We start from the raw sequence: 23449 nt of genomic DNA, 5'->3' as shown, positions 1-23449 counted from the left end.
TCGGAAAGTCGGAGCTCTAGAAAGATTTGTAATTCCGAGTTGGATGACCATTCAGATCGATTTTTCCCAGTCGGAGATTTCCGATTTCCCAGTTCTGAGTTCCCAGTTGTTTTGAAAGCACTGAAGTCGGAAGTCGGAGATTATTTCCGATTTCCCAGTTCTGAGTTCCCAGTTGTTTTGAACGCGGCAACTCTCCCCACAGCGTGCATGCTAAATATGGCCGTATTTAAATTACACATAAGATTACAGAATTAAAAGCTATTGTTCTTATATGATCCACATTCAGAAGAAATGTTGGCGAAGAAATCAGCTGTAGGCCTACAAAACTGTTTCGTTGGTCAGTCCTCCATACAATTGCGGTGCTCTTGTGAACATGAAGAACCAAGCGGGTTTAGGAATTCAAAATGATGTTATTTGACCAAAAAACTAATATTTAAAATAAAATTAAAACTCATAATTTCATACAATTTCATACAATTTCCAATCTGTATAACTTCCAAAAGCAAGAGGATTTTTTTTTTATACAACATTAGTAGAGATGTCAAGTTTGCAACCCTCTTGCCTTGAACATTTTGAGAGGGTCAGTCTTGTTGGCCAAATACATGGGAAATAGTGTATTCTCGGTCATTTTAAATGGCAGCAAAGTCAAATATATCAAGGGTTAGTTAGCTCAGACAGAGCCATAGATAGCTAGGCCTATCTAAGATGATTGATCCTGTTGCCATGGTTATACGAGGTCCCCCCCCTTCCCAATTTGCTATGAGGACATCTCCATGCTCCAATTGTTCTTATGGTTACAATAATTGCACACCATGTATGGGTTAGTGTAAAAGTAAAGATAGTATCTTCCAACTCAACCAACAACCAGGCACAAACAAATTGTGATAATTTATTTTTTCATTAGCTTACTTAATTTCCAGAATTCACAACTCGAGTGTTTTACATAGAGTCACATCCTGACCAAATTGGCATCCTAAAAAATAAGAACAACAAAATAACAACAGTGAAATGTGTTGTTTTACAGGGTCAGACTTTTTTTTTGTTACTTAACCTTTATTTAACTAGGCAAGTCAGTTAAGAACAAATTCTTAATAAGTATTTTGCTCAAGGGCATATTGACAGATATGTCAGCTCGGGTATTCAAACCAGCAACCTTTCGGTTACTAGTCCAACGCTCTAACCACTAGGCTACCTGCCACCTGCTATCTAGGAATCATATTTGCAAATGCACACAACCTTCCATTCTGCAGCTTAGAATTGGTCTGGCTGTGACATATATTGAGAGGACAGCACATTGATTTTCCTTCCCTCCCTCCCTCTCTCTCTCTCTCTTTCTCGCGCTCTCTCTCTCTCTGTGGACAGACAACGCGTTTCTCTGAATGGCTCTCATTTGCAATCGATCAGCACACAGATAGCTCATCCCCATCGACCCCCTAGACAGACACAGACAGACAGACAGACAGACAGACAGACAGACAGACAGACAGACAGACAGACAGACAGACAGACAGACAGACAGACAGACAGACAGACAGACAGACAGACAGACAGACAGACAGACAGACAGACAGACAGACAGACAGACAGACAGACAGACAGACAGACAGACAGACAGACAGACAGACAGACAGACAGACAGACAGACAGACAGACAGACAGACAGACAGACAGACAGACAGACAGACAGACAGACAGACAGACAGACAGACAGACAGACAGACAGACAGAAGAATAGAGGGACCTTGGCGCCGAGGTGAGGCACAATCTCCTTTAAAAACACACAACAGCAACCAGCACATGCTCCCCTGCAAACTCACACCCTGACACTTTTGACCAAAAGTATCTTCTTTTCAACACACTTTTTGAGACGAAGTGTCATTTCAAAGATACTAATCTCAATCTCCTACACTGTGACATAATAAGACCTGATGAAACTGATATCGAGCCCTCTCATTTTTAAGCACATGAAGTAGTTAACCTACTGGTAATGAAATGGTCAGCAACCCGGTCATGATTTGGAGGGAATTAGAGCTATTGAGGGTGTTAGTAGCCTGTTATTACCATATATCTGCAACCCACCGTAGCTGTGGTTCTGTGTGTAACGGGTGGTTGGGGATGTGGGTGGAGGAGGGTGGAGGGCTGACTATAGCGGTGGCTCTGTGTGTAACAGGGTGATGGTCTGTGGCGTGGGCAGTGGGCAGTGGGCAGGACAGCAGGCTGACCAGATGGGTCCTGTGGTACATCAGGCCTGCAGAGGGTCAGCTGGTCACGCCCCACTGTTCTGCCCTGTCATGCACAGCTGAAGGGTGAGCCCCCCCCCACAGACTCTGGGCTGCCATATCACACCTAATTAACTAAGCAGAGAGCACATCCTTCCTCTTTATGTCTGTCACACCCCCACTGGATTGTTGCTAGAATCATTAAAAGAGTGACTAAAAATCTTTCATGTTTTCTGATGAGACTTACTGACATTACAGTATATTTAGACAGACTAGGTTTTCATTAGCCATCTGCATTTAACCCTATTTACACTCTAATCCTTTAACCATATGGTGAATGTACAATTCCAGATTACCTGTGTCTGCTATTATTTCATGTTGAGGCATGTGTGTCCTGATCATGTGTCCATCGCCTGCTCATAGTGGCATCGCTGGTCGTCATGATTGTTCCCAGCCAGGCCTTATTCCGCAGCTAGAGACCAGCTAGACTGCTAAACTCTGTGGAGAGATGAAATGAGACATTGTGTTGTTTACGACTGGAAAGCCTTATTGGGACACTGAAATCACCATCTGCCGGCAGTGAAAGTTTACTCCCTGCGAGCGCATGGCAGAAGAGTGCCGCTGAGACACCAGCGAAACCACCCCTGCTGTAATATGATGAACGCCATTTACCTCTTTACTTTGTAAAGTCTGCTCCCCTTTCTGCTCTGCCTGCAGCTAGCAGCATATAAAACTGCAGTGTCAGGACATTCTGGGGAACATTACCATGTCTCAACATCAGGAACTGTTTGAATGGATAAGAATGATGTTGTTGCAAAAGTTTTAGTGACTCAAGGGGAAAAGATTTGCATTCAACATTTCTTTGATGTTGGGAGTTACTCTATTACGTAAGCTCTGTTTACATTTTTCACTTAGAAGTTTCCAGAGAAAATATGCAGGTAGGCTTTTTGCGACCTTTACAGTTTAGACAAAAAATATCAATTCTTGGTAGACTTTTTGTGCTAGGTCTAAATGTTTCATGTATGGCTACTATCATGCTTCTAGACTTCTCCTAATTTTCGCTCTTTGGTCACCTGGATAGATTGTCATCCAGAAAACAAGATGTAGTACAGCTCCATATTGGAAATGGTCAAGCTTGAAAATAAGATTCCGCACAAGCCAGAACCTTTTACTACCATTCTAGTGCTATTTACCTGGCATTTACGGCCAGCTATTTATACCAAGTCATGTTTAAATATAAAGTACCTGCTGTAAATATTCATGATTGCCCATGCCATTACAGGAGGAGGCTCAGGTCTGTCTAATGAATAACTGAAGTCCATGAATAATAAATAGTTTGCGCTTACCCCCCTCTGCCTCACAGACTGAGTATCTTTCAACTGGGAGCTGTGCCAGTAGAGGCAAGAGAACATAAGCACAAAACTGGGGTCTTATAGGCTATGTGATGGTGAACCATAAGAGCAAATGTTTTACATTTCTCCCAGAATAAATCTGTTCTGTTTGACCCAAATCATTCCCCCTTCCCCCTACTGTATGTCTCCGTTGAGCTAATGATTCCACTGGATTGCTCCTCTCCTCTGTACATGGATGGGTTTAGGATTAGATGGCCCTATTTCTGACAATTTAATGGCGGGTCTTTGATGCACATATAGTGAGGGAGGGAGAGCAGGATTACCTTCACTTCTGGAGTGCACTCTTGGATAAGTGGTAATATTTGTGTGTGTGTGTGTGTGTGTGTGTGTGTGTGTGTGTGTGTGTGTGTGTGTGTGTGTGTGTGTGTGTGTGTGTGTGTGTGTGTGTGTGTGTGTGTGTGTGTGTGTGTGTGTGTGTGTGTGTAAGTTTCCGTGTTTGTGTGTGGGTGCATTTATGAGTCCACATGTTAATGTGTAACCTTGCATTTATAAAACCAGTGATCTGCCATATACAGTTGAAGTCGGATGTTTACATACACTTAGGTTGGAGTCATTAAAACTCGTTTTTCAACCACTCCACACATTTCTTGTCAACAAACTATAGTTTTGGCAAGTCGGTTAGGACATTACTTTGTGCATGACACAAGTCATTTTTCCAACAATTGTTTACAGACAGATTATTTCACTTATCATTCACTGTATCACAATTCCAGTGGGTCAGAAGTTTACAAACACTAAGTTGACTGTGCCTTTAAACAGCTTGGAAAATTCCAGAAAATTATGTCATGGCTTTAGAAGCTTCTGATAGGCTAATTGACATAATTTGAGTCAATTGGAGGTGTACCTGTGTATGTATTTCAAGGCCTACCTTCAAACTCAGTGCCTCTTTGCTTGACATCATGGGAAAATCTAAAGAAATCAGCCAAGACCTCAGAAAAAAAAATTGTAGACATCCGCAAGTCTGGTTCATCCTTGGGAGCAATTTCCAAATGCCTGAAGGTACTACGTTGATCTGTACAAACAATAGTACACAAGTATAAACACCATGGGACCACGCAGCCATCATACCGCTCAGGAAGGAGACACGTTCTGTCTCCTAGAGATGAATGTACTTTGGTGCGAAAAGTGCAAATCAATCCCAAACAACAGCAAAGGACCTTGTGAAGATGCTGGAGGAAACAGGTACAAAAGTATCTATATCCACAGTAAAACGAGCCCTATATCGACATAACCTGAAAGGCCGCTCAGCAAGAAAGAAGCCACTGCTCCACAACCGCCATAAAAAGGCCACACTACAGTTTGCAACTGCACATGGGGACAAAGATCGTACTTTTTGGCGAAATGTTCTCTGGTCTGATGAAACAAAAATAGAACTATTTGGCCGTAATGACCATCGTTAAGTTTGGAGGAAAAAGGGGGAGAATTGCAAGCCGAAGAACACCATCCCAACCGTGAAGCACGGGGGTGGCAGCATCATGTTGTGGTGGTGCTTTGCTGCAGGAGGGACTGGTGCACTTCACAAAATAGATGGCATCATGAGGATGGAAAATTATTTGGATATATTGAAGCAACATCTCAAGACATCAGTCAGGAGGTTAAAGCGTGGTAGCAAATGGGTCTTCCAAATGGACAATGACCCCAAGCATACTTCCAAAGTTCTGGCAAAATGGCTTAAGGACAACAAAGTCAAGGTATTGGAGTGGCCATCACAAAGCCCTGACCTCAATCCCATAGAAAATATGTGGGCAGAACTGAAAAGGCGTGTGCGAGTAAAGAGGCCTACAAACCTGACTCAGTTACACCAGCTCTGTCAGGAGGAATGTGCCAAAATTCCAACTTATCGTGGGAAGCTTGTGGAAGGCTGTCCAAAACGTTTGACCCAAGTTAAACAATTTAAAGGCAATGCTACCAAATACTAATTGAGTGTATGTAAACTTCTGACCCACAGGGAATGTGATGAAAGAAATAAAAGCTGAAATAAATCATTCTCTCCACTATTATTCTGACATTTCACATTCTTAACATAAAGTGGTGATCCCTAAGACAGGGAAATGTCAGGAATTGTGAAAAACTGAGTTTAAATGTATTTGGCTAAGGTGTATGTAAACTTTCAACTTCAACTGTAGGTCCTTCCCTGACCCTGATCATGAATATGATATATGATATATTATTACAGTTATTGTTCTGTAATACTGTTTAGCATGTTCAACCTTTATTCTCTGTCGTACATGACAGTCTAATGATTACTGCATCAATGGAGACACACACATACAGTTGAAGTCAGAAGTTTACATACACTTAGGTTGGAGTCATTAAAACTCGTTTTTCAACCACTCCACAAATTTCTTGTTAACAAACTAAAGTTTTGGCAAGTCGGTTAGGACATCTACTGTGTGCATGACACAAGTCATTTTTCCAACAATTGCTTACAGACATATTATAAATAAAAGCTAAAACATATTATAAATAAAAGCTGAAATAAATCATTCTTTTGACTATTATTCTGACATTTCACGTTCTTAAAATAAAGTGGTGATCCTAACTGGCCTATGACAGGGCATTTTTACTAGGATTAAATGTCAGGAATTGTGAAAAACTGAGTTTAAATGTATTTTGCTAAGGTGTATGTAAACTTCCGACTTCAACTGTAGCTATTTGGTGGAATATGTTGTTTGCAAATATTTGGAATATTTATTAAGCCAGGCGTTTCAACCCTGCATTTATGACATTTCTTCCAGGAATAGTGCACACGCCATCATTAAATAACACATCTCTGGGTAGCCTGTGTCTCAACGTGGGAGGTAGGGACAGCTGTCGATATCTCTCCCTCTGGAGCTGCCAGACATGCATAGATTCACTAATGAAAAACACAGGGGGACCAAGGCTAGAATCAACCTACAAAGGATTGTTTTATATTTAGCAACTTACATAGGTAACTTCTACTGTTCAATGCAATTTGGTGTCAAGAATGGTAAGACTATGTTCATGCTACACACATTGTACTGAAATCCATCCATTTTGTACAACCTTAAATCTCATAGAAAGTTACATAATAACACTTGTTATAGTGAATGCCTGTGAGCTGCTGCTTCATGTAGGTCTACATCTGTAGTGGACTTGATCTGAGGATCCACTGGGTCCACTTAAAAGTCCTCTTGAACACTGTTCTCCAAAATTAGTGAAACTGTACTCAAAGTGACTTCTCCGTGTCGTGGTTTTGCCCCCAGGCTGTGTCCAGGACAGTACAAATGAACTTTGCCCTTTAGCTTTTATTTGGAGATGAGGAATGTCAGTGCAGATCAGATTTGCTGTAGGCTCTGCAGCGCACAGTAACAGAAAAACTGCTGGTCTGTGAAAGCAGGAAGATGTGAAGATGTGTAGAGTAATGAGTCTGTTGACAACTGTCAGGACTTTACCTGGTAGAGTGCCCTATGCCTTGACAAGATGTGCAACAGTTTGTGCATCATTTTAAGGAAGTCATATTATATGATGTGTTATGCTGTTTGAAACACCAGTCAGGTAAAGCAGAGGGTTTTGTTAGATTTTTTCATCACATAATAGTGAGACTTTTTAGGCCTCTGGGATGCTTTCAGTTCAAGGAGATTACCGGCTCACCTGAAGAGATTGTCAAAACTGGTGGGCATGCAAAATAAAACGCAACAAATGAGTTTTGAGCACAGAAGTTTCAAGTTCAGTGGTTTTCATCCTCGCCCAACTAATTCAAAAAAGTATTCTACTTTTTTTGTTGAACCAGTCAGAATACACAGAAGCGCCATGTGAAACAATTATTCTTTGGGACAGGTGTCGCCATGGTGCAAGGCTCTCCATTCCCCCAAGCTAAATGTTTTCTGCTTCCTCTTGCATTTATCTGGGAGACCAAGCACACGAACGTCGGCATAACAAATATCTGGCCAGCGGAGATGAATGTATCCCTGGGGAAGGAGGGTGGAGGTTTAGTTTAGTTTATGAGGATCCCCATTAGCTACTGCACATGCAGCAGCTACTCTTCCTGGGGTCCACATAAAACATACAAATGCATGACAAACTACAGAACAGTAACAGAAAAGAACAACATACAATATTACATTACATTACATTCAAAATAAAAAATTAAATAATCCAAGTAATACTGGCACCAAATGGTGTGGGAGGTGGAGATGAATGTGTGTCTGGGTAAGGAGGGTGGAGGTGGGGGTGGTGGAGAGGAATGTGTTCCCAGGGAAGGAGGGTGGAGGTGGGGGTGGTGGAGAAGAATGTGTCCCCAGGGAAGGACGGCGGAGGTGGGGGTGGTGGAGAAGAATGTGTCCCCAGGAAAGGAGGGTGGAGGTGGGGGTGGTGGAGAAGAATGTGTCCCCAGGAAAGGAGGGTGGAGGTGGGGGTGGTGGAGATGAATGTGTTCCTGGGGAAGGAGGGTGGAGGTGAGGGTGGTGGCAGGAGGAGAGCCAGAGGATGATGATCTGTGTCTGGGGCCTTGTGTCTTTTCCTTCTTTTTCCAACTCTAGATCAGAGACAGGGGACTCTAGACAGCTCCTCTCTCTTGAGTAATAGCAGTGTGACAACAAGGTTGGTGAGGGGAGTCTTGGGTATGCAGGTCACACCTGGTCAAGGTGCAGTAAGTCTACCTCGCGCTGAGAGAGGGGAAAATTACCAGGGCACACTTCACTGAGCAGAGCATAGTTGGAATTTTCCAACAGCGGAAAATCTTAACGGATTAAAAACTAGCTGTGGATATAGCATACGAATTGTTGGATTATGTCCCTTTAAAGTCTTTATTTTATAATCTATTTCTAACTAATGGATGAACAACATAACAAAAACAATTGGTACATGATATTCTATGACCAGAAACATCGATATCTCAAAACCCTAATGATTCCCTCTGTCTCACCTTGATATATTGTGTACAGACTTCGTATTCCACTTAGCAAGCAGGCCGCGTCTGTATTGAGGCATAAAGAAAACTAGTTATGTATACCACATAGCATATCATGCTGAATAAAACCTTGATTAGATTGCTTTTTATCTCTTTTCCCTTATTCCCTTGTTGTACCAGACAGGCTGTGCAGCCAGAATATCTTCATCAGGAAGGAAGCGCCTGGGGATCTATCCTTGGGGCAGAATGGAAATGAATTCAGGGGATGGATGTCTAATAGAGCTGGCAAGGACACTTTTCCTTATTAAGACAAATAAGCCCCTGAAGGTGGAGAGATGCTTTAATATAGGAGGAAGGGATGAGGGGGGAGGGAAGGAGCGGGGAGGGGAGAAGTGTGTGTGTGTGTGGGGGGGGGGGGGGGGGAGGAAGGGAGGGGAGGAGTGGGGGGTGGGTAGGGGGAGAGGAGGAAGGGAAGGGAGGAGTGGGGGAGGGTAGGAGGAGAGGAGGTATTTTGTGCAAGTATTACTTAGATTACTCTCATTTTGCATTTAATTAAATAATGTGTAGCCAATGAGGTAAGATAATTAGTGTTACTTGCAGGAGGGAGTATAAGGATCTGATTTATTTATTGGATAATATAACACAAGGCCTACTTTTGTAGTTGGTCACCCAGTCGTAGGTCAACCCTATGATCTAAAAAGTAATCAAGTCCAAAACCTTGGATATGTACGGTTTCTCACTCCTGGCCTTTTGCAGCCTTTCATCACAGAACACAATGAAGAGCTTACAGTGTATGTATTTGACTGATTTGATTTGCTGTTCCAATAGCTGCTGTCTGCGCTGGGACAGTAAGTGACAGTGTGATTGGCAGACTCTGAATGGAGAGGAAATGAGGGAGAGCGTAGGATTTCAGCAGAACCAGAGCAGAGCAACATCTAAAGACAGCTAATTCCCTGAGCGCAGAGCTAAACCATAACAGGCACAATGCGATCTTGGGCATATTAGATTCCTCAAGACATTACACAAATTGACAAAGAGAAAACTATTTTTGTGGAAGAAGCCTCATACAGGAAAGGATTGTAGAACCTACAGTATTTAAATGTATCAGATGCTATGAAATAAGATTTCACTCTTGTGCATAATATTAAGGCAGTATGAACGCAATTATTCATGGTGTCGTCTTTTGATTCTAATCATATTGGTAATATTTGAGTATGCATGACCATATTTGTTTACAGTGTGTGTGTGTGTGTGTGTGTGTGTGTGTGTGTGTGTGTGTGTGTGTGTGTGTGTGTGTGTGTGTGTGTGTGTGTGTGTGTGTGTGTGTGTGTGTGTGTGTGTGTGTGTGTGTGTGTGTGTGTGTGTGTGTGTGTGTGTGTGTGTGTGTGTGTGTGTGTGTGTGTGTGTGTATGTGAATCCTTATAGTTTATTTTGTATACAAGGCCAGCATTGAGAATTTAAACCTAGTTTCTATGCCAGAGGCTACTTAGAGACACAGCATACATTTGTTTGTTTGGATTCTAATGTTGTCTCAGTAAAAACACCATACCACACAATGTTGTTGACATCATTCTCATGGTGAGACAATCGATAGCTGAGGGTCGACACATGCTGGGAGGACGGAACCAGAACTAAGGCAAACTAAGACAGTAGTTGTGACTGAAATGGCACCCTATTCCCTATCTAGTGTACTCCTTTGGACATAACCCTATGGGCTCTGGATTAAAGTAATGCATTATATAGTGAGTAAGGTACCATTCAGATATAGCCAGTGATGTAGCCAGTGAGACCAGTTACCCAGAGTCTGCTCTGTGTCAGCACAGTGGGCCACTCTTGTTCAGTGCTCATCACTCTCAGTTGTAGTAAAGCAAGGCATACCTATTTTACATTAATGTCTTCTGTCAGACACTTATCCAGGGCGACTTACAGGAGCAATCAGGGTTAATTGCCTTGCTCATGGGCACATCAACATATTATTTTCACTTAGTCAGCCTAGGGATTTGAACCAGCGACCTTTCAGTTACTGGCCAAGTTCTCTTTCGCAAGGGAGCCCTGCATACACAAAATGTACAAAATACAATACACACACACACACACACACACACACACACACACACACACACACACACACACACACACACACACACACACACACACACACACACACACACACACACACACACACACACACACACACACACACACACACACACACACACACACACACACACACACACACACACACACACACACACACACACACACACACACACACACACACACACAAAACGATTTCCCTCTATTTAGCCATAATTACCAGTTTCATTAACAGGCTTTGAATAGTCATGAATCTGAGCCAGTGTGTGGTCCCACAAACAGCAAAGAGGTTTCAGGAGAAAGAAAGCACGTCCCCCCAGAAACGATACACTCCAAGAGGAAACACAGTGGAGAGACGACCTGCATTACCATTCAATCAGTAGCATTCCCAATATCTTAGCACGGGCAGCATCACTTAACAATTCTATATTATGTCCATAAACCCCTCTGTCTACTGCCATGTTTGATTTGAAAGTGTTGCTCTCTCTCTCTCTCGTGCAGATTTAGCTATTTCCAGAGTGCAACATGCTAATGAGAAATAACTCACTGTATAGGTCATATCTGTAAAATATGTTTTTCAAAACGTTATATTTTCTTCTCCAATTTTTTTTTGTATTTTGGTATAATAATCCAGACATAAAAGTGTTAAAGGAGTGATTATGATGAAAGGTTTATTTTTCGAATACTTTTTCACTAATAACATAAGCAACCTATTTACAGTTCTACGTGTAGGAGCAATATGATGTTTTCATTGCAATGCTAGTGCTGCACCGTGCATGTTAACAAGACTGTTAGCGTTCACAATAATTGTTAGTGAGTTTGTAATGGATTGGAAACGGCTGTAATCGATTTGTCCGTTGATGTTGTTATCAAAGTTAAGGAACTAAACACAACCATTGTCATACGAAGGTCATTTACATGAGGGCAGTATTACATTATATACGGTAACGATACAAACTTTCCACAGTGCTGAATTCAGTTGTTCCAGTTGCTGTCGCTAGGAGCTGTCCGCGGTGCTGAAACGACGATGGTGAGCTGACTTGAAGAAAAAGAACGGCATACCCAACGAGAAATCGACTTAGCGAGCGTTGGAATTGAACAGTCTCTGTCTATCAGCTGATAACGACATCAGGACATAGCTCTCATAAGAGTGGAGCGCCCTTGCTGCTCAGTGTGCGATCCCGACGTCTCACGGCAAGTGGCTTTTGCAGAGCACGAGCAGTCTCTATTTCATTTTAAGGAAAAGTGTTGATCCCAAGGACATTATTTTCTGTTAGCAGAGGACCAATACTGAAAGGAAGCATGAGTGCGGCACGAGATTACAAAGTCGTTATGATGGTTCTCTTTGCAATGATGACGGACATAGGCGCTGAAGGTAAGATGCTCAATCATATAACGGAAGACTATTTGGTCGCTTGTGCACATGTTTATTGCAATGCAATTCTGTTCCCGACCCGCCGGTGTTATCTTGCCACTGTATCCAATTATGAGTGACTATTTTTGTTGGTAGGCCATCTGGGAAACTATGTGTTTGTGTTTGTGGGAGCACAGTCACAGTTGGCTATCGGTCGTGTTTCCTCCTATACTGAGGTTTAAATGGTCCCCGTACAGCAATTCTTCTCAAATAACTCATGTGGAGAAGAGGATATATCGTTCTATTAACGGCAGATGTTGTAGCCTACTATTATATTGTTAGGGTATATTATAGTGTTAGGGGATACAGTAGCCTATGTATTGCCTGCAATGAAGAATTCACCACAAGCCATACTAATTGCAATTGGCTATTCGGTTAGTTAAACAGATTCATTTCATTTATTTAAAGAAGTTATACATTAACTAGTGATAGTAATTTAGAAATCATTTAAGCAAATTCCAAATCCAAACTTTAAATAATTATAAGTATTGTAACAACTTAAACAATCGTAGACTAATAAAGTGTGGTAAACCTATCTTAATTTGTGTCAAATATCATGTCCTTTGAAGTGTATTTTAATCGGTAATCATTATAGGCCCATATATAACCTACATGGATTGAAAATGTAATTAATTCTTGCTTGGCAGTGGGCCAATCATTTTTAATAATTCATGAATATCGTGTCAATGTCTATCTCATATTTTAAGAAATGTGTTCAAAGGAGATCTAATCATGAAATAAGATGTATATTAGTTCTAAGAACGTTGGAATGACCTACATTGGTTTTACAGCTGGCTGCACTCTTCCTGCCTTTGATTTGACAACATTACTGAATAAAGTACTATCTTTTTGAAAATCCTCGAGCTGCGCACTGTATGGGTAGGGGGGTTAGGATAGTTTGGAATAAATAAACCTATAAAGACAACCAGACAATATTTTCTTGGCCTGCATCTGATAATTCTACCCACATAAATATTTGTTAAAAGGTTGGTCTTGACTTGCACCCACGGTGTACTTCACACGAGTCTCACGTAAACATGCATGTCACACAACGTCGATCATGGCAGACCCATCATACATGTACAGTATGTCCAATCTGCAGAATATGTTTGGTTCTGTTTTTCCCCCCATATTTGAGTGCCCCTGTGCAGGGGCTGGAACCTATTACATTTCAGTTTGTGTCACATCAGGAAGGATTGAAATTCCAATGAAATAATTAAAATCCTAATTGAAGATAAATACTGTGCAATATTTAAATAATTGGTCTTTCAATTCATATCCTGAATTTACTGAGAGAAAATAAATATTTTGAGGAGATGTTTAGAATAGAACGGTATGAACAAAGGAAGAAAAAAAGGAGCGTATCTATGTTGTGGAAAAATATGTCAGACTTCGGCAGAATCATGCACATATTTATCTGATAAAGTAATACTTCAACCTATTATAACCCCAATTTATACAGATTTTTAGATCCACGAATACATATCCGATATTATAAAGACTAATAGCTATTAAACGGCTCCTTCACGCGTGCAGCTGGGAAAACCTGGCCCCAGAGGGAATGTTCATATTCTGCATTGATCCCACATCACAGTATCAGCCTGACCTTTTGACCTCAGAAGTCCGTGGGCCTCCCTGTCCTTATCAGTCACCTTCTATTGAACCTCTGAAGCTGCAATTTACTGCAGAACAGAAGCACCTGTAAAAGCACTCTAGCTAATGTGAGGCTCCATCAGTCCAGTTTGAGCACTGAGCGAGAGGTTCAGTGAGCTAAAAGCTGGAGCCCATATTAAATTTATAGTATTGTGCTGTGCTAAAAATGGGTGACAAATTGATGAAGAATGGGTGAGGGTAATATAGGTTGACTTAAGGTTGGTCAGTAATCCTCCATCTTTTTTTGTTGTTGAATCAATGTACTGTACACTGAGTGTACAAAACATTAAGAACACCTGCTCTTTCCATGACATAGACGGACCAGGTGAATCCACGTGAATGCTATGATCCCTTATTGATGGCACTTGCTAAATCCACATCAATCAGTGTATATGAAGGGGAGGAGACAGGTTAAAAAATGATTTTTAAGCCTTGAGACAATTGAGACATTAATTGTGTGTATGCCAATCAGAGGGTGAATGGGCAAGACAAAATATTTAAGTGCCTTTGAACAGGGTATGGTAGTAGGTGCCAGGCACACCGGTTTGAGTGTGTCAAGAACTGCAACACTGCTGGGTTTTTCATGCTCAACAGTTTCCTGTGTGTATCAACAATGGTCCACCACCCAATGGACATCCAGCCAACTTGACACAACTGTGGGAATCATTGGTATCAACATGGGCCAGCATCCCTGTGGAATGCTTTCAAGACCTTGTAGAGTCTATGCCTCAATGAATTGAGGCTGTTCTGAGGGCAAATGGGGGTTGCAACTTAATATTAGGAAGGTGTTCCTAATATTTTGTACCCTGAGTGTATTTACAATCTGTCCATAAATCTAGTTATTCTCATAGGCTGCATTAATTGAGGGCGGGATGCAAAAGCCTGCGTAGTTGTGTGTCAGGGCCTCTAATGTCAACATGCTGTTTCACAGCACATTGTGTGTTTCTACTCGTTTTATGTTGTGTTTGTGAAAATCATAGGGGAGGAAGAAGTTTGTGTCTGCTCACAGCGAGAAGGCATAACCTCTGCTACTCCTCTCTAATTATAATGAAAATTACAATACAATCTCAGCGCTATCATTGATAGTGCAGGGTGCTGTGTCTTTATTGGCCGATAGGGGGCACATGAGGCCAGTGATGCTGCCGCTTTTGAGCGTCCCCTCTTGATATGGTCCTCAGGGTGGACTGTATTCATAATGGGAACAGGAGAGAATCAGTTCCCTCTCCCGGGAACATCCTATTCCTCTCTGCCCCTTATACTGTCCCTGTGCGATGGATCCCTGTGCGACGGATCCCTGTGCGACGGATCCCTGTGCTCGGACACTTCCCACAACTATCCGGCACCACCATGAGGTATGCGTGGGAGGACAGTGGACTGGAAAGGGGAGTTTTGATCTTATTTTATTAGGATCTTTTAGTCTTCATTTGGACTAATCTTCCAAGAGTCCTTAAACATTAAAATACAATTTATAATAGGATCACATTATCACATATAACACACTGTTACAAGCAGACATAACACACTGACATATTGACCAGATAAATACTCGAACTGTCTAAAAATATAGATTGATTCCTTCATCTACCATAGTCCCACACATCCTTCCAATATATTTTATTTAAATGGTTCTAAAATATTGTTTGAATTTATATATTAAAACGTTTCTGGTTTGCTCAGATACATTATTCAATTTCTTTATTGCTCTAAATCAAAATGTTATTTTGCCTATTTCTCTTTTCTGTCTGGATAACACAGATTGTGGACAATCTATTTCTAGTATTTACTGAATGTCTGCCTCTTACCAACTGAATACTGTTGTGAATAGAGTTTGGCCGTTTTAAATGAAATAAGCCTGTTCTTTTCAATGATCTTGTTGCTTGATGACCAACCAAGAGCATTGAGCATGACTACAAGAGAAGAACCATATCTCCACCTTAAAACAATCCTTGCTGCTTTGTTATGTGCAATCTGCAGCCTCCTATTTGAACTTGCTGATGCATGTCCCCAGACCACAGAACAGTAGTTCACCTGACAGCCAATTAATGCTTGGGTTGTTTGCTTAAGAATCTTTCCCAGTAAATTTTTAGCTATCCTTCTGATCATGCATGAAGTTTAATTATTATTATTTTTTTTACATACAGTGGGGAGAACAAGTATTTGATACACTGTCGATTTTTCAGGTTTTCCTACTTACAAAGCATGTAGAGGTCTGTAATTTTTATCATAGGCACACTTCAACTGTGAGAGACGGAATCTAAAACAAAAATCCAGAAAATCACATTGTATGATTTTAAGTAATTAATTTGCATTTTATTGCATGACATAAGTATTTGATACATCAGAAAAGCAGAACTTAATATTTGGTACGGAAACCTTTGTTTGCAATTACAGAGATCATACGTTTCCTGTAGTTCTTGAGAAGGTTTGCACACACTGCAGCAGGGATTTTGGCCCACTCCTCCATACAGACCTTTTCCAGATGCTTCAGGTTTCGGGGCTGTCGCTGGGCAATACGGACTTTCAGCTCCCTCCAAAGATTTTCTATTGGGCTCAGATCTGGAGACTGGCTAGGCCATTCCAGGACCTTGAGATGCTTCTTACGGAGCCACTCCTTAGTTGCCCTGGCTGTGTGTTTCGGGTCGTTGTCATGCTGGAAGACCCAGCCACGACCCATCTTCAATGCTCTTACTGAGGGAAGGAGGTTGTTGGCCAAGATCTTGCGATACATGGCCTCATCCATCCTCCCCTCAATACGGTGCAGTCGTCCTGTCCCCTTTGCAGAAAAGCATCCCCAAAGAATGATGTTTCCACCTCCATGCTTCACGGTTGGGATGGTGTTCTTGGGGTTGTACTCATCCTTCTTCTTCCTCCAAACACGGCGAGTGGAGTTTAGACCAAAAAGCTCTATTTTTGTCTCATCAGACCACATGACCTTCTCCCATTCCTCCTCTGGATCATCCAGATGGTCATTGGCAAACTTCAGACGTGCCTGGACATGCGCTGGCTTGAGCAGGGGGACCTTGCGTGCGCTGCAGGATTTTAATCCATGACGGCGTAGTGTGTTACTAATGGTTTTCTTTGAGATTGTGGTCCCAGCTCTCTTCAGGTCATTGACCAGGTCCTGCCGTGTAGTTCTGGACTGATCCCTCACCTTCCTCATGATCATTGATGCCCCACGAGGTGAGATCTTGCATGGAGCCCCAGACCGAGGGTGATTGACCGTCATCTTGAACTTCTTCCATTTTCTAATAATTGCGCCAACAGTTGTTGCCTTCTCACCAAGCTGCTTGCCTATTGTCCTGTAGCCCATCCCAGCCTTGTGCAGGTCTACAATTTTATCCCTGATGTCCTTACACAGCTCTCTGGTCTTGGCCATTGTGGAGAGGTTGGAGTCTGTTTGATTGAGTGTGTGGACAGGTGTCTTTTATACAGGTACGAGTTCAAACAGGTGCAGTTAATACAGGTAATGAGTGGAGAACAGGAGGGCTTCTTAAAGAAAAACTAACAGGTCTGTGAGAGCTGGAATTCTTACTGGTTGGTAGGTGATCAAATACTTATGTCATGCAATAAAATGCAAATGAATTACTTAAAAATCATACAATGTGATTTTCTGGATTTTTGTTTTAGATTCCATCTCTCACAGTTGAAGTGTACCTATGATAAAACATTACAGACCTCTACATGCTTTGTAAGTAGGAAAACCTGCAAAATTGGCAGTGTTTCAAATACTTGTTCTCCCCACTGAGATTAGTTATTTGAGACGACCATGATAAGCAGTTGTTTAGCTGCACACCAAGTAGTTTGGTTTCTGCCACTTCCTCAATTTGTACTCCCCCCATACTTAATTGTATCCCATGCTGTGTTGGACTTTTCCTGGTGGAACAGACCAACAAAACTTGGTTCTTGGTGTTCAAAACAAGTTTGTTCTGGCAAACCCACTCCCTGATATTTCCAAGATGTACTTGTAGAGCTTGCTGTACCTGTTATACTGATTGTCTCGCTGTATAAATTGTAGTATCATCTGCAAATATAGTAGCTTGAGTTTCAGATAAAGCATAAGGAAGGTTTTTGATATATATTAAGTAAAGAAGTGGTCCAAGGCAGCTGCCCTGCGGTATTCCACAGTTTAAAAGGGGAAGAAAATGACCCATTGATATAGGTGTACTGTTTCCTGTCAGTTAGATATGACTGTACCCAATTCAATGCTGTTCCTTAACATAATGCAATAATCTTGTCAAAATTATTTAATGATCCACTAAATCAAATGCTGCACTAAAATCTAAAAATAGTACACCCACAAACCTTCCATTATTCATAGCATTGAGGTACTGGTCAGTCATGTCAACCAATGCAGTGGTAGTGGAATGGTTGTTGCGATAAGCATACTGATTGCCTGTAATCAGACCATTCTTTTCCATCTACTCCTATATTTGTCTACTCACAATACCCTCCAATATCTTACTGAGTGAAGGGTCGATTGGTCGACTATTGGCAGGAGTAATGGGTTCTTTGCTGTCTTTCGGGATTGGACACAGTTTAGCATGCTTCCATACATTTGCAAATGTCCCCTTTTCCAGTGACCAATTAAATCAGTTTTTCAGTGGAGCTGAAATCTGGGGAGCATTATAGCAAAGTAAAAAGCAGCAAAATGATTGACAAAATCAGCTGTTTTTGTTATTGTTCTCCCGTCAACATCCACACTAGATGGGCATGATGAAATAGATGTACCAAGTCATGTCTGTGAGCTTTGGGGTCCCGCTCTGTGTCTGTTTTCTCCATATTGATGCCCTGATAAAAAAACTAGCCTAGCGCTGAGCTAGAGGTCTGGAGGTCTGGAGGTCTGGAGGGCTGAAGGGCTGGGGATCTGGAGGGCTGGAGGTTTGGAGGGCTGGCGGGCTGGTGGTCTGGAGGGCTGGAGGGCTGGTGGTGTGGAGGTCTGGAGGGCTCGTGGTCTGGAGGGCTGGAGGGCTGGTGGTGTGGAGGTCTGGAGGGCTGGTGGTCTGGCGGGCTGGTGGTTTGGAGGTCTGGAGGGCTGGTGGTCTGGCGGTCTGGAGGGCTGGTGGTGTGGAGGGCTGGTGGTCTGGGGGTCTGGTGGTGTGGAGGTCTGGAGGGCTGGTGGTGTGGAGGGCTGGTGGTCTGGAAGTCTGGGGGTGTGGAGGTCTGGAGGGCTGGTGGTCTGGTGGTGTGGAGGTCTGGAGAGCTGGTGGTCTGGAGGGTTGGGGGTCTGGAGGCGACTCCCTGCATTGCCACCTCTGCCATCTACTGACACAGGTCTGATAGGAGATTAGTATGGCTAGCTGGGGGGGGGGGGGAGAGAGAGAGAGAGAGAGAGAGAGAGAGAGAGAGAGAGAGAGAGAGAGAGAGAGAGAGAGAGAGAGAGAGAGAGAGAGAGAGAGAGAGAGAGAGAGAGAGAGAGAGAGCTGAGACAAATGGCTGGTGCAGGAAAGACTGGCTACAGCTAGAACAACATCAAACACATGCACACACACACACATGCACACCCTTGGAGTACACACACACATGGAAACACACACACATGTACACAGAAATGAATCCTCCTGTTTTAACTTATTGAATCGAGTAGATCTGAACACAGAAACATTTTCATGTGATGTAGTGAATTGAACAAAAGCGCCCGCCCATATTCCCCGTTGGTATCTGTGTGGGCACAGAGCACAGCTTTTCATTTTCAATGATCAATTACCCCAGACAACCATACGTGTGTGGAAGGGTATGTTTGAGAACAAGCTTTTGTGTGTGTGTGTGTGTGTGTGTGTGTGTGTGTGTGTGTGTGTGTGTGTGTGTGTGTGTGTGTGTGTGTGTGTGTGTGTGTGTGTGTGTGTGTGTGTGTGTGTGTGTGTGTGTGTGTGTGTGTGTGTGTGTGTGTGTGTGGAATCAGTTTGGGAGATGAATCAGTTTGGGAGATGATACATTTTCCAGATTTGAAGTCGTTGTCAATCACTCTGTATTGCAATATTAGAACAAGTGTCATCAATCGAAAGCCATGTGTGATGTCTGAGGCTTGGCACACAGAGTCCAATTATGAAGGCCTCATCTTTGCTGTCTTTTATGTTTTATTAAGTTAAGCTTTCCATGTTGGAGCTCTGAGCTTGACCTGAATATGCTACTATCACTACTTTCTTCTAATTGTAGCAGTTGTTTTTCTCCCTATAGCACACAAACACTGCATCTGTCTGTGTGTGTGTGTGTGTGTGTGTGTGTGTGTGTGTGTGTGTGTGTGTGTGTGTGTGTGTGTGTGTGTGTGTGTGTGTGTGTGTGTGTGTGTGTGTGTGTGTGTGTGTGTGTGTGTGTGTGTGTGTGTGTGTGTGTGTGTGTGTGCTTGCAAGGAGAAATCAGAATCAAGCTCTGCTCAGCTTTTTTAGCTCCCCCCTAATTACTGGCTATTAAAAATCTGCGCCCCCATTTATACAGCCCTCTTCTAAGCTTGTCTTTAAGAGTAACATTTTACTGCCATTCATGTTATATAAAAGAGTACGAATATAGATCTTGGAGGTTGTGATGAGAGGTGATGTTTCGTCCGAGAGGATGCCACGTTCCTTGACACGCTGCAGCTGGTGTAGATATTGTAGTGAAGATGACAGACCTTTTATGAAAACGATCAAGGCACAAGGCGAGACCCAGATGCAGACACAGGAGGCAAATGGTTGGAGTCTTGCAATGTTTATTCATCCAAAAAGTGGTATGCAAAGAGAATGGTCGTGTACAGGTAAAAGGTCAAAACCAGTTCAGAGTCCAATAGGTACCGAAGGGCAGGCAGATTCAAGGTCAGGGCAAGCAGGGTGATCAAGCAGGTGGGAAAGTAGTCCAGAGTCAGGCAGTGGTCAAAACCGGGAGGACTAGCAAAAGAGAATAGAAAAGGAGTACGGAGAAAAAGACACGTGACTAAACATACAAGATGAACTGGCACAGAGAGACAGAAAACACAGGGATAAATACACTAGGGAAAATAAATGGCACCTGGAGGGGGTGGAGACAATTACAGGGACAGGTGAAAACAGATCAGGGTCGTGACAGAAAACAAGGATATTGAATATAGGCTAAACAGGCTAAACTTCCACCCAGCTTCCTTCCTTCCTTCCTTCCTTCCTTCCTTCCTTCCTTCCTTCCTTCCTTCCTTCCTTCCTTCCTTCCTTCCTTCCTTCCTTCCTTCCTTCCTTCCTTCCTTCCTTCCTTCCTTCCTTCCTTCCTTCCTTCCTTCCTTCCACTCTCTCTCTCTCTCTCTCTCTCTCTCTCTCTCTCTCTCTCTCTCTCTCTCTCTCTCTCTCTCTCTCTCTCTCTCTCTCTCTCTTTCTCTCTCTCTCTCTCTCTCTCTCTCTCTCTCTCTCTCTCTCTCTCTCTTTCTCTCTTCATTCCTCTCTCCTTGTCCCCGCCGCAGAGAAAAAGCAATTTGCTCTGTGTGTCAGTGATCTGACGCAATCAGCATTACTTCACGGCATGTAGGGGGGGGAAAAAAGCTGGAAAGAGGGGACATCTCCTTTAATTAAACACCATAGATGCTTCGAGATTTGATGAAGATTATATAATTTGGGAGGTTTGAAAATGTTCAACACATGCTTTTCTATTACCGGTGATTAACCTGTCCCAACGAGCTCCTCCCTGTGCCATCAGAGGCTATTCAGACCATGTATACCCTCAATTGTTTCAGAGTTTCCCTTTTGACACAATCAATTGGAAATGAGTGTTATTGTAAAGCAGCCGTCTGATCCAGTCTCCCGGGGAAGGAAGGAAGAGGGCTCAGTCTGATCCAGTCTCCCGGGGAAGGAAGAGGGCTCAGTCTGATCCCGTCTCCCGGGGAAGGAAGGAAGAGGGCTCCGTCTGATCCCGTCTCCCGGGGAAGGAAGAGGGCTCCGTCTGATCCAGTCTCCCGGGGAAGGAAGAGGGCTCCGTCTGATCCAGTCTCCCGGGGAAGGAAGGAAGAGGGCTCCGTCTGATCCAGTCTCCCGGGGAAGGAAGAGGGCTCAGTCTGATCCAGTCTCCCGGGGAAGGAAGGAAGAGGGCTCAGTCTGATCCAGTCTCCCGGGGAAGGAAGAGGGCTCCGTCTGATCCAGTCTCCCGGGGAAGGAAGGAAGAGGGCTCCGTCTGATCCAGTCTCCCGGGGAAGGAAGGAAGAGGGCTCAGTCTGATCCAGTCTCCCGGGGAAGGAAGAGGGCTCAGTCTGATACCGTCTCCCGGGGAAGGAAGAGGGCTCCGTCTGATCCAGTCTCTCGGGGAAGGAAGGAAGAGGGCTCCGTCTGATCCCGTCTCCCGGGGAAGGAAGAGGGCTCTGTCTGATCCAGTCTCCCGGGGAAGGAAGAGGGCTCCGTCTGATCCAGTCTCCCGGGGAAGGAAGAGGGCTCCGTCTGATCCAGTCTCCCGGGGAAGGAAGAGGGCTCCGTCTGATACAGTCTCCCAGGGAAGGAAGAGGGCTCCGTCTGATCCAGTCTCCCGGGGAAGGAAGAGGGCTCCGTCTGATCCAGTCTCCCGGGGAAGGAAAAGGGCTCCGTCTGATCCAGTCTCCCGGGGAAGGAAGAGGGCTCCGTCTGATCCCGTCTCCCGGGAAAGGAAGGAAGAGGGCTCAGTCTGATCCAGTCTCCCGGGGAAGGAAGGAAGAGGGCTCAGTCTGTTCCAGTCTCCCGGGGAAGGAAGGAAGAGGGCTCCGTCTGATCCAGTCTCCCGTGGAAGGAAGGAAGAGGGCTCAGTCTGATCCAGTCTCCCGGGGAAGGAAGGAAGAGGGCTCAGTCTGATCCAGTCTCCCGGGGAAGGAAGGAAGAGGGCTCAGTCTGATCCAGTCTCCCGGGGAAGGAAGGAAGAGGGCTCAGTCTGATCCAGTCTCCCGGGGAAGGAAGAGGGCTCCGTCTGATCCCGTCTCCCGGGAAAGGAAGGAAGAGGGCTCAGTCTGATCCAGTCTCCCGGGGAAGGAAGGAAGAGGGCTCAGTCTGATCCAGTCTCCCGGGGAAGGAAGGAAGAGGGCTCAGTCTGATCCAGTCTCCCGGGGAAGGAAGGAAGAGGGCTCAGTCTGTTCCAGTCTCCCGGGGAAGGAAGGAAGAGGGCTCCGTCTGATCCAGTCTCCCGGGGAAGGAAGGAAGAGGGCTCAGTCTGATCCAGTCTCCCGGGGAAGGAAGGAAGAGGGCTCAGTCTGATCCAGTCTCCCGGGTAAGGAAGGAAGAGGGCTCAGTCTGATCCAGTCTCCCGGGGAAGGAAGGAAGAGGGCTCAGTCTGATCCAGTCTCCCGGGGAAGGAAGGACGAGGGCTCAGTCTGATCCAGTCTCCCGGGGAAGGAAGGACGAGGGCTCAGTCTGATCCAGTCTCCCGGGGAAGGAAGGAAGAGGGCTCAGTCTGATCCAGTCTCCCGGGGAAGGAAGGAAGAGGGCTCAGTCTGATCCAGTCTCCCGGGGAAGGAAGGAAGAGGGCTCCATCTGATCCCGTCTCCCGGGGAAGGAAGAGGGCTCCGTCTGATCCCGTCTCCCGGGGAAGGAAGGAAGAGGGCTCAGTCTGATCCAGTCTCCCGGGGAAGGAAGGAAGGAAGAGGGCTCAGTCTGAATAGATCTTTTGACACATCCCAGGCGGTGCGGCGAGGTACTGAGAGGACGGTGGAACTGAACGCTGTCATTCTCTTCTCCTCCGTCTTCTTCCCTCTGCTTGCGTGTCTCTCTGAATCGAGCCACTGCCCCTGAGAAATATTTACCCTAGCTTCTGTCAGTGAGGTTTCCTGAAGGCTGTGTTCATCTGGTTTACTATATCTCCATCTCTGAATGGAACAATACGTCTCCTTTGTGACAAA

At 44.1% G+C, this 23449-nt stretch overlaps 1 protein-coding gene across 1 annotated transcript in view; it reads left to right on the top strand.

Annotated features, from left to right (window-relative positions):
• Positions 1-11571: 11571 nt before the first annotated feature.
• The window catches only part of LOC139549364 (seizure protein 6 homolog), a 119552-nt gene continuing 107674 nt past the window's right edge, over positions 11572-23449 (top strand). The window contains exon 1 of the mRNA XM_071359804.1: positions 11572-11976. Coding sequence (XP_071215905.1) covers positions 11904-11976 — 73 coding nt within the window. The 5' untranslated portion in view covers positions 11572-11903. The remainder of the gene's footprint in view (positions 11977-23449) is intronic.

This window comes from Salvelinus alpinus, chromosome 22 (genome assembly GCF_045679555.1).
Source record: "Salvelinus alpinus chromosome 22, SLU_Salpinus.1, whole genome shotgun sequence".
Classification (NCBI taxonomy): Eukaryota; Metazoa; Chordata; class Actinopteri; order Salmoniformes; family Salmonidae; genus Salvelinus; species Salvelinus alpinus.
The sequence above is the reverse complement of the archived record's forward strand: the minus strand, read 5'-3'. Positions and strand labels throughout refer to the sequence as shown.